The sequence below is a fragment of the Mastomys coucha genome, unplaced genomic scaffold (assembly GCF_008632895.1).
Source record: "Mastomys coucha isolate ucsf_1 unplaced genomic scaffold, UCSF_Mcou_1 pScaffold6, whole genome shotgun sequence".
Lineage (NCBI taxonomy): Eukaryota > Metazoa > Chordata > Mammalia > Rodentia > Muridae > Mastomys > Mastomys coucha.
Window position 1 is genome coordinate 14,536,916 of NW_022196912.1, and position 15,251 is coordinate 14,552,166.

The 15,251-nt window shown below is 37.6% G+C and overlaps 1 protein-coding gene across 4 annotated transcripts in view; it reads left to right on the forward strand.

The window, feature by feature from the left end:
* Positions 1–13,366, forward strand: part of Atl2 (atlastin GTPase 2) — a 40,543-nt gene extending 27,177 nt beyond the window's left edge. The window contains exons 5-14 of one of the 4 annotated variants that reach the window (XM_031355493.1): positions 370–420; positions 701–757; positions 2,333–2,425; positions 5,121–5,259; positions 6,152–6,279; positions 7,805–7,861; positions 8,522–8,593; positions 9,465–9,896; positions 11,537–11,551; positions 11,644–13,366. In XM_031355493.1, the coding sequence (XP_031211353.1) occupies positions 370–420; positions 701–757; positions 2,333–2,425; positions 5,121–5,259; positions 6,152–6,279; positions 7,805–7,861; positions 8,522–8,593; positions 9,465–9,896; positions 11,537–11,551; positions 11,644–11,751 (1,152 nt within the window). In that variant the 3' untranslated portion in view covers positions 11,752–13,366. The other 3 variants (XM_031355495.1, XM_031355494.1, XM_031355496.1) reach the window with 3 other exon arrangements.
* The last annotated feature ends 1,885 nt before the right edge of the window (positions 13,367–15,251 follow it).

Here is a 15,251-nt window from a genome sequence, read left to right on the forward strand (position 1 = left end):
GCTCACTGTGTAGCCCAGGGTGGCCTTTAACTCCATTGTCTTCTGCCCCTACCTCCTAAGTGTTGGAATCTCAGAAGTGCATCATCACACCTGGCACCAGCTTGTCTTGTCTTTTAAAAATGACATGACACAGTATGAAAGAGACTGAGAAACAGGAAAAGACAGCACATAGTACACTTGGGCCATGAGTATGTATGCTTTCATGAATTTTACTGCTTCTCTTTTAATAAGAAAACGCTTTCCATATACTACTGGTTAATATAGTGGCAAAGTGATTAATTTGTGATGAGGTCTAAAATAACCTTCCTTACTAAAAGGGAATTACTCATTAAAACACTAATAAAAATAAAATAAATTTTGTTTTAACAGGTATATAATTTGTCTCAGAATATTCAAGAAGATGATCTTCAACACCTACAAGTAAGTCTTAGAGAATATATGCCAAAGCATTAAAACTTAATTCTTTTTCATCGTAAATTCAGGGTTAGAAGCCTGTAATATATTTGAATTTTGTATGGCTTTAAAGAAGTGGTTGATTGGTTGACTAGAGGACATTTCTGATATACCTAGTTTATTAGCCAGTGAAATTCCTGATGTTCAGATAAGAAGAAAGACTTACTTCTCCTCTGATCTAGACAGTTTTATAAGTGACTTCTTCCAGTCTCCTTGATTGCATTATCTTAACTGACATGGTTTATAGTTATTCACAGAGTATGGAAGACTTGCAATGGAAGAAATCTACCAGAAGCCATTTCAGGTAAATGTCTTAGCACTTTAAAAAATGTTCCCGTGAGAAGCTTCAAGCCACAAGGACATGATAAACTCATATCAGCTTACTATTAGTTGAAGCCCAATAGTCTAGGAAACACAAAGTGACTCTAGATTTGTTTGCAGTACTTTTACTTGTGGAGGGTGCTTCTCTTTAATTGGATGTTATTTAATTCTAGAACTTAAGACAGTAGCGAATTGAAGACGGTAGTCAGATTTATCTTCGACATGGTAAAGTTATAAAGTATCATGCAGGCTTCCTTTTTTGTGATATGTCACAAGTGGAAGTCAGACCTCTGGTACTCTTCATCTTCTATAGACAGGCTCAGGGTTGCTGCTGCTGCTCCTGCTGCTCTAACTACAGGGAACAATCACAGTGTGTGCTTGTGCTATGTGGGGTGCTTCCTGTTTGTTTGTGGGGGGGGCTTATAATATTAGAGGGCTTACATTAATTTTGCCTCATTTTTATCTGACACATCTGTTTTAGGCAATCACTTTTATAAAACTTGGGCAGATCATGGCTTCCTTTTGTATATATGGGTAAAATACACTATATTTAGTTTATATCAGTTTTTCTAATCTAGAATAATTTATCCAGTTAGACATTCGTTAATGTCTGTGATATTTTTGATTGTCACAGTTTTGTGGGGTGGTTAATGCTACTGACTGGCATGTAATATTTCTCCATAATGCAGCGGGCAGCCATGTACAGGTAATTACCTGGTTCAAAATGTCAGTAGTGCTGAGAAATCAAATACTATATGGATAAGACATTTGTAAGAATGGCCTCTTTTGGGCTGGTGAGGTGGCTCAGAGGTTAGGAGCACCGACTACTCTTCAGAAGGTCCTGAGTTCCAATTCCAGCAACCACATGGTGGCTCACAACCACCCGTAATAAGATCTGACACCCTCTTCTGGTGTGTATGAAGACAGCTACAGTGTACTTACATATAATAAATAAATAAATCTTTAAAAAAAAAAAAGAATGGCCTCTTTTTTTTTTTTTTCCCCCTTTTTGGGACAGGATTTCTCTGTATAGCCTTGGCTGTCCTGGAACTCACTCTGTAGACCAGGCTGGCCTCGAACTCAGAAATCTGCCTGCCTCTGCCTCCCAAGTGCTGGGATTAAAGGTGTGCACCACCACTGCCCTGCAAGAATGGCCTTTTTAATACAAAATCTATAGCCAATGTGGAACTAGCTATCTAAAAGTATAGTTGTTCTAGTTATATAGGTTGATTTAAAATGATGGTCCTCCTTTTGTTCATTTTTGGCTTTGGGTGTTATTACTCTGATGATGCCTTCTAAGTAGTGACGTTCTGAGCAGAGCTGAGCAGAGCTGCCAGGGCTGGGCAGTTGCTTTAAGTGGCATTGATTGTAACTAACTATGGAGAGTGCACTCACCATGTGGTTACTGGAACCATGAGAATTGGACCCAGGACCTCATCAAGAATGACAGTCATATATGTTGTACCCACTGAACTACTCATTAGAGTCTTGATTAACATTGTTTATAGGAGGAAGTTTTCAGTAATCACAAGTGATTTGTATTTTTTTCTATACGTAGACACTCATGTTTTTGATTCGAGATTGGAGTTATCCTTATGAACATTCATATGGCTTGGAAGGTGGAAAGCAATTCCTTGAAAAGAGATTGCAGGTGAGCTCCATTTTCTGGGGAGGGAAGCTTGTGCTTCAGTCCATGCAAAGGACCCTGATATTTCCTTGGCAATATGCCAAGGGAGTAAATTGTCCAATATAATCAGATAATCAAGTGATAGACTCTTGCCAAAGAAGATAGTCTTCAATAAACATAAAAGAACAATTGTTCCTCTCTCGAGGGAATTACCCACCAGTAAATATTCAAAGATCGGTGTCTTTGAAAGTGACTGTTATTGTTTTTTGTTTTGTTTTGTTTTGTTTTGTTTTTTTAGTTTTTTAGTTTTTGGTTTTTCGAGACAGGGTTTCTCTGTGTAGCCCTGGCTGTCCTGGAACTCACTCTGTAGACCAGGCTAGCCTCGAACTCAGAAATCCGCCTGCCTCTGCCTCCCGAGTGCTGGGATTAAAGGCGTGCGCCACCACTGCCCAGCGTTGTTGTTATTGAGCTTGTGTGTTTGGGTGTGTTCATGTCACTGTATATGTGTGTAGGTCAGAAGACAGCTTTGTATCATTGATTCCCTCCCTCCTGTCTTTACATGAGTCCTTGATATTGAACTGAGGTCATCAGACTTGCTTGACAGCCACTTTACATGCTGAGCCATCTTGGCCTTTTTAAAAGAACCAGATATTCTCATTCCTATGCAGTATGCTTCACAAAGCACTTCTGGAAAATGACCTCATGAACAAGGTCATGCATGATTCTGTATCCTTAGAGGGACTTTCCTGTGGGAATACTCAGGTATTTCTGGATTACATCTTCCACATCCAGAAGACCATGGAGAGAGGTCCATTTGTTATGGGCTGGGCTCAGAAGATTTTTTTGTCTGTTTGCGGTATGGTACATTTCATTTCTCAATCACATTCAAATACTTGGGGCATAGTATGACTGACTTACTTATTCGTAACATGAGGTTATTTTCTAGATTATATGGAAGGCATTTTCAGACTGAGGTAATTTACCAGGTTTACTTTTTTCCTGGTTATTTAGAAGAAATCAGCATAACACACTAGTCATAACTGAACTTTGAATTATGTACTTCAAAGACAAGGTCTCTGTTATTACAGTGATGCATCCAGTCACACATTTTAAGTGTGCAGCTTAATGAGTTTGTGAAATGATCATAGATGTATAACTTGTGCCCAGAATCACCTAACTCCATATGCTTACTTTGCTAAGACCTCTATCATTTTTAACAGATTTTGTTTCTGTATTTCATGTAAAGTACAAAAAGGATCACAGAGATCCACCGGCCTCTGCCTTCCTTATGCTGGGGTTAGAGGTTTGCATCACCTTGCTTACTCAGAATACATTCTTTTGTGTCTTATTTGTTCAATATTTTGTTCTTGAGATTAAATTATATTGTTTATATAGTTTATTAGTTCACTCTTACTATGTACAGTATTATACTGATAAATAACTATCTTTCATTGTGTTGATGGAGATGTAGTTAGTTTACAGGTCTTAGTTATGAACAGTGCATGTTTTGTTAGAATGGCCTTTGGAAGAACACTTGGAAGAATTTGTGAGTTAACTCCTAGATGCAGGCGTGGAGCAGTGACATTTGAACACACCTTTAATCTCATCACCAGGAGGCACAGGCAGGTGGCTCACTCATGAGTTGGAGGCCCGCCTGGCTTACAAAGAAGGTTCCATCCAGGCCAGCCATGGCTACATAGCGAGGTCCGGTCTGAAAAAACCTCCCAATCTAGACATGCTAGTAATTATTTTTTTTAAAATGTTTTTAAAGTGTTAACATGCTAAGTTGTTAAATGTTAAAAGTTTAAGAGTTTCTTTCTTTGGCTGATGAGCTTGTATAGCAGGTAGACACTTGCTTCTAAGTCCAATGAGTGTAATTCCATCTCCCAGGACCCATATGGTGGAAGAAGAGGACAGTTGTTGAAGGTTGATCTCTGCATGTGTGCCATTTGTAGTACACATATGCCCTCCTCACACTTACATGCACATGTGCACACACAAAAAGAAACACATAAAATGTAATAAAAGTGTTTTTAAAGACTATTCTTAAAGAAAATGCATAGCAATCTCTTTTTTCTCAAAGATCAGTGATTGTCATAGATAATAGATAATTGAGAGCACTGAAGTTCCTACTCTGTTTGTTTGGACTACACTGAGCTCTTTTTAAAACATTATATATATTTGTGTGTCTGTTGATATATGCATGTGTGCATGGCATTTGGATGTCCTGGAGTTAAAGTTACAGGCAGTTTGTTGGGAACCAAACTCGTTCCCTGCAAGAGTAGTTTATGCTCATATCCACTGAACCACGAGCCCCACACCGGAACTCTTCACTGGACTTTAGACTTTGCTCAGAGGCTGTCTTAATTTTAGGAAAATCTGCTTTTTTTGGCTTCAGTTTGTTTAGTATAATTTTGACATAAGTGCTCTAAAGACAGATTCTTTATTTATTAGTTTCTAAGTCACAATCTCAGCTTGTTATTCAGTATCAGGTAATTAGTTGTTTGTTTTGGAATTTCAGACAGCTTTCTCAAAGGGAAAAAAATGCCTTTCAAGTTGATAAAAGTGACCAGATATAAACTTTTTAAGTAGTAGTAAATACAACTGCCCTCTAGAGCAGTCTGAGTTTAGTGTGCATATATGTGGGTATGATAATGTATTGTCCTTTTTAAAATTAAAAAAAAATCCTTTTACAACTTCACTCTATTTCTTCTTTTAGGTAAAACAAAACCAGCATGAAGAGCTGCAGAATGTCAGGAAGCACATTCACAATTGTTTCTCAAATCTGGGTTGCTTCCTTTTACCACATCCTGGTCTTAAAGTTGCCACGAACCCTAGTTTTGATGGACGACTGAAAGGTGGGTATTCCATGCTTGCTGAAACTACTAGGTAGCAACTGAAAGTTTATATTGTATTTTGTTTTATTTTTGCTATTATAAATGTAGTTACAACACTTCTCCTTCCCTTTCCTCCTTCAAGTCCTCCACACACCCCTCCTTGCTCTCTTTTAAATTTATGACCTCTTTTTTTCATTAGTTGTTCTGACATGTGTATATGTATGTGCATATACATATCTGTTTGTAAGTATAACTGCTCAGTTTGTATAATGTTACTCATATGTATATTTCAGGGCTGACCAACAACTGCTTGCTTTGGTCCTCCTTGATAAAGACTACTTTTCCCACTCTTAGCGTTCCTTAGTTGCCTGTAAATGTTTCTTAATTTTCATTCTAGTGATAACTGTGTGATAGTTGCAGTGTTCTCCTGTGTTGGTTCTAGCTTGCCTTTGGTTGCTTTGCCATTGTTTAGCATAGTGATTGACCATAGCATACTGATTAACCATTTTACTTTATTCTGTTTAAAAGTTTTTAAAAAGATTTATATTATTTTATGTATATAAGTGTTCTGTCTGTATGTACACCTAGAAAACAGTCTAACACTGGAATTTAATATAGTGCCCTATATAATTTGCATTTTAAGCAAAGATGTTTTAGTTACTGTAGAATTTGTTTTGAAAGTTCATCATTTGATTTGAAAGACCAATGGGGGAAGTGGGGTAGAAAAGTAATAGGGATTTTCTTTCCTGTAGGAGCCAAGGCATATTGAGATGAACTTTTTAGAAAAAAGAATCTTCACTAATAGAATCTACTTCACTGTGTGTTCTTTATAAACAAAATCTCATGAATTCATGTCATTGAGAACTTGTTTCTGTTTTTGGATTAATATGGTGGCTCACTTCATGTCCATCAGATATCGATGAAGATTTTAAACGGGAGCTTCGAAATCTGGTTCCATTGCTGCTTGCTCCTGAAAATCTTGTTGAGAAAGAGATAAGTGGATCTAAAGTCACTTGTAGAGATCTTGTAGAATATTTTAAGGTAGGTGAACTCTAAGCTAAATGGTTGTCTCAAAAAAGAAATGAAGTTAACTTTTAACAGATCTTTATGGACGAGAAATTTACTTTCTAGCAAAAGAAAAATATGTATATTTTTCTGCCTTGAATTCATTGTATCAACATTCAGGATATGGAAGAGTCAGTTGCTAAAAGTACTTACTGACACAATCATGAGGACCCAAGTTGGATCCTAGATACCACATAACAAGCTGGGTATCTCACATAGTTAGGACTCGCTTTGAGAGGGAGTTGGATAGGGCTTGTTGCTTCCTAGGTCACTGAGAAAATATGAGGCCCAAGTTTAGAGAAAGACCATAAATAAAAGGAATGTCGGAGTGTGAGAAGAGAACATGTGACTCTTAGTCTCTGCATGGTAGCGTAGGGTGGGCCCAGACACGTGTGCACATAAACACAGATGGCTGTGCCTGCATGTGGGATGTACACATGCACACAAGGAAACAGATAAATCTTTTTAAAAAGATGACAACACATGGTGTCTTCTACTCAGTGACACTATTTGTTCTCAGAATACCCTTTTCTGCATCTCTGTTGTGGAGAGAAGAGCCATTCATGACATTGTAACACAGCCCTGCCATTGTGAGTGATGCCTGGAGTACTTCTGTAGCCCAAGTTCTCCCAGAGTCTCTGTAGAGTTCTGAGGACTAGTAAGAGTAGCTACAAGTGTCTGGCTTTTGAGTCTAGGGAAGTTACTTGTGAAGGTTTTTCCTGCTCCTTTCTAGCTTTCCTGTTGGAACAAGTTGACCATCCAGAGTTGTATTAATCGCTAAGAGATAGGCGGGTGGGAGAGCACAGCCAGGGAAGCTACTGAGCTCTGCATGCACCTGTTAGGAGCTCAGCACTCCCATGCAGTCGCTGTTTACTTATGAGTTAAGTTTGAGTCCATAGAACGTTGAGGTGAAGCCTCCTGTTTGGATGCCGTGAACTAGTCCTCTTCTTCCTTCTTCCTCCTTCCTCCTCTATTGTTTGCGGATTTCCTTTTTGTGTATGATGTATTGACTAATCCACACTCTGTTCCCATGCTGCACCTCACCCCTAGCCCCTCGTTGTTTGATCCTTGGAACTTCATGTGCGTTGTTAAAGCTCAGTCTTACGCTTTGACTGCAAGTTAGGGTTTGTTTTGAGTTAAAATATTTAAAGTAAAATGATGATTTAACCTGTTTTCTAACATTTATTTGAAACATTGAAAATAGAGAATTAAAAATTTCTTTTTATAAAATAGATGATACTTTACATATAAAACTTTTAAATGTGAAGTAAAATTTTAGATAAGTTGGGATATATTTAAAAAAATTTCTGTAGAGGATTTTATTTGGCAACATACTATGTGTTAATATTCAGGACAGGATTGACTTTGTTGTACTTACAGTGTATGAGTTTTAAGGCCTAGAACTTCATTTTTATGGTGTGAACTACCATGTTTAGTGATATTTCTTTGTGGGAATTGTATCATGTTGTACACCAGTACAGTGAACCTTCTGTCTTTTTAGGCATACATTAAAATATATCAAGGAGAGGAACTACCACATCCAAAGTCTATGCTTCAGGTAAGAGTCAGTGTGTTGGTGGTGGGGATTAAAGTCATGGCTTTAGAGGGACACAGTATAACAAATGCTTTTTGTATAAGATGGTTTAATAGAGGCCTCTCTGAACTAAATGCTTTTGTTCTTTGAAGAAGGAAATAAGGATTAGTTTCATTTACTAGTAACGAGCTGCCTCTAGTGTAGTTAGACTTTATGTGTATGTGGCATTGTTATTTTTATACATTTGCTGTATTTTAAAATTTACCACTTTGGGCAATTCCTCAGTTTTATAGTGGATTAATAGTAATTAAATTATATTAAAGCTTTGCAACCATAGACAGTTTTGTGTGTGAAGATGACTTTTGTGTGAATCTGGTTTTTCATACAAGGAATTCTTAGTTCCCAGGACTCAGCACATTTTGGGATTATGTGTGTTTATCTCTGTCCATTTCCTGAGCACATGGTGATACATTGTCTGCAAATCTGTTTTAGCACAAATCCCAATCAGACAAGGAGTCCTAGCCTTAATACTGATACACCCTTCCAAAGGAAAGGAAAACTAAGGAGTGATTTTTTTTCTGTTCATTTCCATAATTATTTGTTGTACATAATTTGTTATGTTAATAGGAATTTATAGTCATAGTGTTCTTTTTACATAATGGTATGTTTTATCTTACCGTTTAGGCAACAGCGGAGGCTAATAACCTTGCAGCAGTAGCAGGAGCAAGAGATGTCTATTGTAAAAGTATGGAGCAGGTCTGTACGTTTACGCTTTATGCTACATAAGAGTAGAAGGTGTTTTATATTTAAAGTAATTGAAATAATTTGCACTTCTTACATATTGTCATGCTACATTATTCTGTAATTGACTTTTTATGGTCTCTGCTGGAATAAATTGTTAGAAAATAAGTTACATGCAGGGTATGTTTTCTGACTTTTAATTCAGAATTTTCAGCCTGGGATGGAAGTAATAGTAGCTTGAGTCCAGTGCAATTTCTGCACTAAGCATGCTTATCTTTGAAATACTGTGTTACATGTTCTTTAATCCAATCCTTTGCTAGTAATCTATTGTGCTGCTTCTGTTTACTCATGGGTAAAGAGAAGTTGGAGAGGGCAGTGTAAAAACTGCATTTTCTGTTTTGGTAGTGTAGTCACATTTGGAAAATTACTTGATTTACGCAGTGTCTTGGGGTTTTGATTGATGTAGTGAACACCATGAGCAAAGGCAAGTTGGGGAAGAAAGGGTTTGTTTACACTTCCATGTCACAGTTCATCCCTGAAGGGAGTCAGGACAAAAACTCAAACAGGGCAGGGACCAGGGACAGGAGTGCTGCTTACTGACTTGCTTTCCCCTGATTTACTCAGCCTGCTTTCTTATAGAACACAGGACCACCATGGGCTGACCCTTCCTCATCAATCACTAAGAAAATGCCTTACAGCCTGTTGTTATGTCAACATAAGACCAGCCAGCCATAGGCAGTTAATGTAGTTACTTATTAGTTATGCTCAAGTGTTAAAGCAGCCATGTTAAGTAGTTTAATTTATGAGACTAAAATCTTTGAGCAGGGAACACTTTTCAAGTATTACTTGTAGCATGTAATCTCTCATTATAATTTGGCTTATACAGGTATGCGGTGGTGATAAGCCGTACATTGCACCTTCAGATTTGGAGCGAAAACACCTGGATCTCAAGGAAGTGGCGCTCAAACAGTTTCGTTCTGTGAAAAAAATGGGTGGAGATGAATTCTGCCGCCGTTATCAGGACCAGCTTGAAGCTGAAATCGAAGAAACCTATGCAAATTTTATAAAGCACAATGATGGCAAAAATATCTTCTATGCTGCTCGTACCCCTGCCACACTGTTTGCAGTCATGTTTGCTATGTATATAATCTCAGGACTGACTGGCTTCATTGGCCTAAACTCTATAGCTGTCTTATGCAACCTTGTCATGGGGCTAGCACTGACGTCCCTGTGTACTTGGGCCTATGTTAAGTACTCTGGGGAGTTCAGAGAAATTGGAACAATGATTGATCAGTTTGCTGAAACACTTTGGGAACAGGTTGGTATCTATTTTTTGATTTTGCAGTGACTAATCTGACTTCTGATTCCAGTTTCCACTTTGTATCTTATTTGTACACCCCCTTTTTCCTTTTTTACAGGATGGGGTTTGGTGTTTTGTTTTTTGTTGTTGTTTTGTTTTTTAAATTTATTTATTTTTTGTGGTGGTGGTGATGTTTTGATTTTGTTTTTAATGTATAATCTAATTTAAAGGTTTGTTTCCCTTTATTCATAATTATAATTTACTTTGATAAGCTTTAATCTGTAATATCTTTGGTCGATTCTTACTTAAAAAAAGCCTGATGTTCATGCCAGATGGTGAGCAGGGCTAGGTTTACTAATAATATTTTTCTTTGAGCAAAGAAAATACTGTGAATGAGCGGTTTTAAAGGTAAGAAAAAAAGTTTTGAAGTACAAAATGAGATTTTTTTTTCTAACCAATATTTACAAGAAACAAGGTAGGAGAAATATGTTAGGTGTTCATGTCTTCTGTGAGGAGGGTGGCAATTTATTGCAGTACTCTAAGGAATAATCCTACAGAGATTTCTTTCCAAAGATAGTTTAACATCTTTTGCATGGAAACACAGAGAGCAGGGCAGAGCAGCACAGAGAGGAAGCGGAGTCAACTATAGTGTCATGTCAAGCCAGAGTCCTAGAGCAGGCTGAGCCGAGCTGGTCTCCATTATGGCTGTTGCTTGTATCTCTTCCTGGATTGTTTGAGTATTGCCATTTCTCTTGTGGTGGTTGTTAAAATGATCCTCATTAAGTGTCCAGACATCATCTCACCATATGCAGGGACAGCATGGAAGCTGTAATCACTACAGATGAGCAGTGGGAGGGGCAGCCTGGGCCTCTTTCGAGATTCTGATGCACAGGTGCATGTTTGTTTTGGTTTTCAGTTCAAAGGCAGAAGAAGTCAACGATTTTTTTCTGAAGAGAATTGATTAGGTATTATAATAGCATCATGACTGTATAAACCAGTGGTTCTCAACCTCCTAATACTTTGGCCCTTTAATACAATTTCTCATGTTGTGGTGACCTTCCAACCATAAAATTACTTTTGTTGCTCCTTCATAACTGTAATTTTGGTACTGTTATGAATTGTAAATATTTGGGATGGGTAGAGGGCTGCTGCCAAAGGGGTTGTGAGTCACTGGTGGAGAACCACTGGTACAAACTCAGCTACTGTATTAACTTGGACTCTCTTAAAAGTACTCTTGTGTTTAATATCTCCTTTGGAGTTTGTGTTTGGACATTTTGTCAAGGTCAAATTTTTGTCTCTTAAAATCAGTCTTATTGCTTTGCTTTCTTTTGATACTTTCTAATAGAAGAATAGATTAAGAATCACTGCTTTAAAAATAATCTACTTTAAATTTTTGAATCAATACTATTCTCCTACCTTGATTTTAATAATTACACGGTTCTTTTGAAATGCTTTCTGTTAGTATTGATTCTAGGACTTTAGAGGTGCCATTATTATAGAAGAGTTTCACTGGAGAATTTCAGCTGTCTAAAGTTATTTTCAGTGTAGTGTAGTGAGGTAAGAGCCACACGTCACGATCCCTTGTCACAGAAGACTTGTGCTGTGTTCAGCTAGTCTTGTCTAAAATTTCTTTGCATTTCTCTTTTCCTTTGCTTCAGAGGAGTCCCAGGAAGGTGAGAAACTACAAGTCTGAAATTGTTCTAGTCTTTAACTGTAGCTTTGAGGCATCTGAGTCCCTCTCCTAACACATCACTCCGTGTTTTAGGTGTTTGCCAAACTGTTTGAAGTCAGTAGACGTCGGAGGGTCCATCATGCTCTCTCGTCAGCACAGCGACAGAGACTGTCATCCAACAATAACAAGAAGAGAAATTAGACAGGATTTTTAACTTTTTTCTCTATCTGAAGTGTTCACACTTACACATGTAGGACAATAAGCAGGACCGTCTGGGCCGGTCTGCATAATGCTGTATACATACCAGATTTGATGCTGCACATAGGGTATGGATTGCACATCCGTCTCATAGGATTTGTAAATGGTTTGAATAAGAGGAAAGTAACTTTTGTTGCATTATAAAATGTCTTAACTGCATTGTTTGTAGCATCATAACTTTTTCTTTCTTTATCTTTTTTTCTTTTGGGAGAAGCATCTTTTTATTTCTCACATTCCTGATTATTTTTGTCATTGATTTAAATTGAATTTTTTATATCTGTTTTTATATGTACTCTTTTTTTACCTCATGCTTTTGTTTGTTTTGCACATTTCTCATACCACAGGTATTGAAGCCCCTGGGTGATAATTTGATGGAGGAAAACATAAGGCAGTCTGTAACAAACTCCATCAAAGCAGGCCTGACTGACCAGGTGTCTCATCATGCCCGGTTAAAGACAGACTGACAGACATCTCCTCACGGACTCCACTCTCCCTTGTCCATGCTTGCTGTACAATGAGAACTCAGATAAAATAAACCAAAGTTTACAATCAACTGTAGAAGTAGTTTAGTGTAACTGGCTTCACAGATGGCTGCCACAGAGTGTGAACATTGTTGGTTGTTTTCAGCCTTCTTTTGATGCCTCCTTAGACCTGGCGATTGGCTGAGGAGCATTAGTTTATCATGCACACTTGTGCCATGTTTAATTCTTTTCTTTCTTTTTACCGAATTTAATGTTAGTGAAATTTGTCTTATGTAAAAGGATATTTCAGGGAAATATTTTAAGAAATCTATTTAGAGTCTCTTTAATATAGTGTCCCATTGAAATTTTAATTTTTAGAGAATTTATGAATCACTGTATCAAGAATCAGATCGGAATGACAATGAAGCCTTTATTGAGCCACTACATTAAAAGTGTATATTGCTTTACTGCCTTCAATGCCAGTATTACATAAATGCATGTATCAGAAACTTCACACAAGTCACATGACAACTCTTGTAGCTGAGAAGGTCATTCTGAGGTGTACATTTGTCTTGCCTTTTTAAATTTGTAAACCTGCCCTGAAAGGAGATGCATTATCTGGGAAACTGAACTGTCTTTTGCAGTTTAGCCTTCATGTACATAAAATATGCCATTAATTTTATTGGGGGAGAAATTCCATCCAAAAATGTTGCCTACAGCTATGAGTTAAGAGTGTCTGTACAGTGTGTAGCTTTTATTTTCTAAAATTACAGGTAGGGCATGTATATGAATTATAAATATATAAATACAATTTTGTATTAAAAGTTTTGTAGTTTATGGCAAAATCTGGTTCTGTGGTAGGCTAATAAGTACAGTCCTGTGAAAGGAATGTTTGTGGCTCCTGTCAGTGTGTGAATGCATAGACAATTTGAAATTTTGATATATTTGTGATATTTATCTTCCTTGAGCACTGCAGTCTCACCCCCAAGAGAATTCAATGGGAATGTTTTATTGTGACTTGTCCTCTGTTGCATTTTAAAGTTATTTCCTGTAATTTATTTTCAGTACATAATTAAAAATTTGTTGTATATATAAAATGAAAGTTGTGATTCTTTTTTAAGGAATTCCTTCAAGTATGTATTTCACCATATAACTCGTATTTGTTCATGCTGAACAGGGTGTGGGTCAGGGTGCACCGAGTTAGAGCTCAAGGTGTTGTACTTTAAAGTTAAGCGTGTAAAAAGTTATTTTTCTGTGTCTGTATATGTAAGGGATATTTTTTTGTGATAACCTATCTGGGGATTTATTAATTTTAATCATCTCTCCATCTCTTTCCCATCCCCATCTTGTGTGTGTGTGTGTGTGTGTGTGTGAGAGAGAGAGAGAGAGAGAGAGAGAGAGAGAGAATGTGTGTGTGTGTGAGAGAGAGAGAGAGAGAGAGACAGAGACAGAGAGAGAGAGAATGTGTGTGTGTGTGTGTGTGTGTGAGAGAGAGAGAGAGAGAGAGAGAGAATGTGTGTGTGTGTGTGTGTGTTATATGTAAAGCTACCTTTCCCCCAATGCTTATAACCTCCTTTACAGAGACCTATTAAATCGCTTCTGTTTGGTTTTTAAGAGAATTCAGGTGTTGAGTTGCATGCATGAGAGGTCTGAGTTTGCTTTGGTTGGCATAGCTTCCCTGCCCTCCGACACAGTCCTGCTTTGTATGGACCGTCTTTGTTTCTGTCTGTAGTAAACAGCTGCCTTCTCATCTCTTCCTACACAGAGAGAATCTATCCAGAAAGTCTCTATTTCTCTGACCACTTTGTTTTATGAATGCTGTAAATTGTTTTTATGAATGAAAAATAAAAAATTTGTTGTATACTAGTAATTGTTCTGAAATTAAAAACTTACACAATTTAACCCCCTTCCTTTTATTTTTTTGAGGTAAAGTCTAGACCATTGGTATCATATTTCTTTTCCTTTAGGATTCTCTTCAGGACTCCAAGAATGCATTTTAATTTCATCTGGAAGGCCCTGCCCATTTCTTAAGCTAGAGGCAGTGCAAGCAAAACAACAGAACGGGTCAAGGACAAACACTGAAATAACACTTTGGTATGGGTGAGTTTTCTGTGGTACAAAATAGGTTTTTCTTTCTTTTAAAGATGAAGGTTTTTCTCAGTGACAGAAACATAAGACACATATCTTTTGTGAAAGGAACAATCATTTGGGGCTCTGCTGATAAGTCTGTCTCATTTTTCATGAATATAGATTGCTAGTCATCTTTGCTTCTGTAAACATTTTATTTATAAAATTAAATAGTGCTATTTCACTTTTGAGGGTTTTCTTTTTAAATAAAAGGTTTTAAATTATGTATTTGTGTATCTGTATTTGTGTATGTACACCTGATGGTAGGTGGCCACAGAGGCCAGAAGAGGACGTCTGAACTGGAGTGGTTGTGAGTTGCCCTAGTATGGGAGCTAGAAACAGAACTTGGATCCTCTAGAAGAGCAGTAAGTTCTGTTAGCCACAGCTTATATTTCCAAACACTGAACAGGACTTTATTTTGCTTGTGGAATTGAACCAAGCAGGCTAGAGAGTTCACTTCTGGCATGAATGATTATTTTAGTTACATTCTTCATTATGTGTGTTTAAAAGTTTAATTTTAGCTTAGTTAAGGACCTGTCAAGACACACCTTTAAAACGTTCCTGTACGAATACCTTTAATGGTGCTTGGCCTAGTGCTTGCAGTAAGCATTAGGGGTAGAGTCTGGATCTTCAGAACCTACCAAAAGCTGGAATCCCAGGGCTTCTATGGCAAGATGGAGAGCAGAGACAGGTGAATGCCTGGAAGTTCAGGCCAGATAGCCTGGCGTATGCAATAGTATATGACAGACTGCCTCAAGGTAGAAGGTGAGGACCCATACCTCAAATTATCATCTGACTGCTACCCACCAGGGCCTGCATGCCAGCATTCACACATAGAAATACACACAAACACAC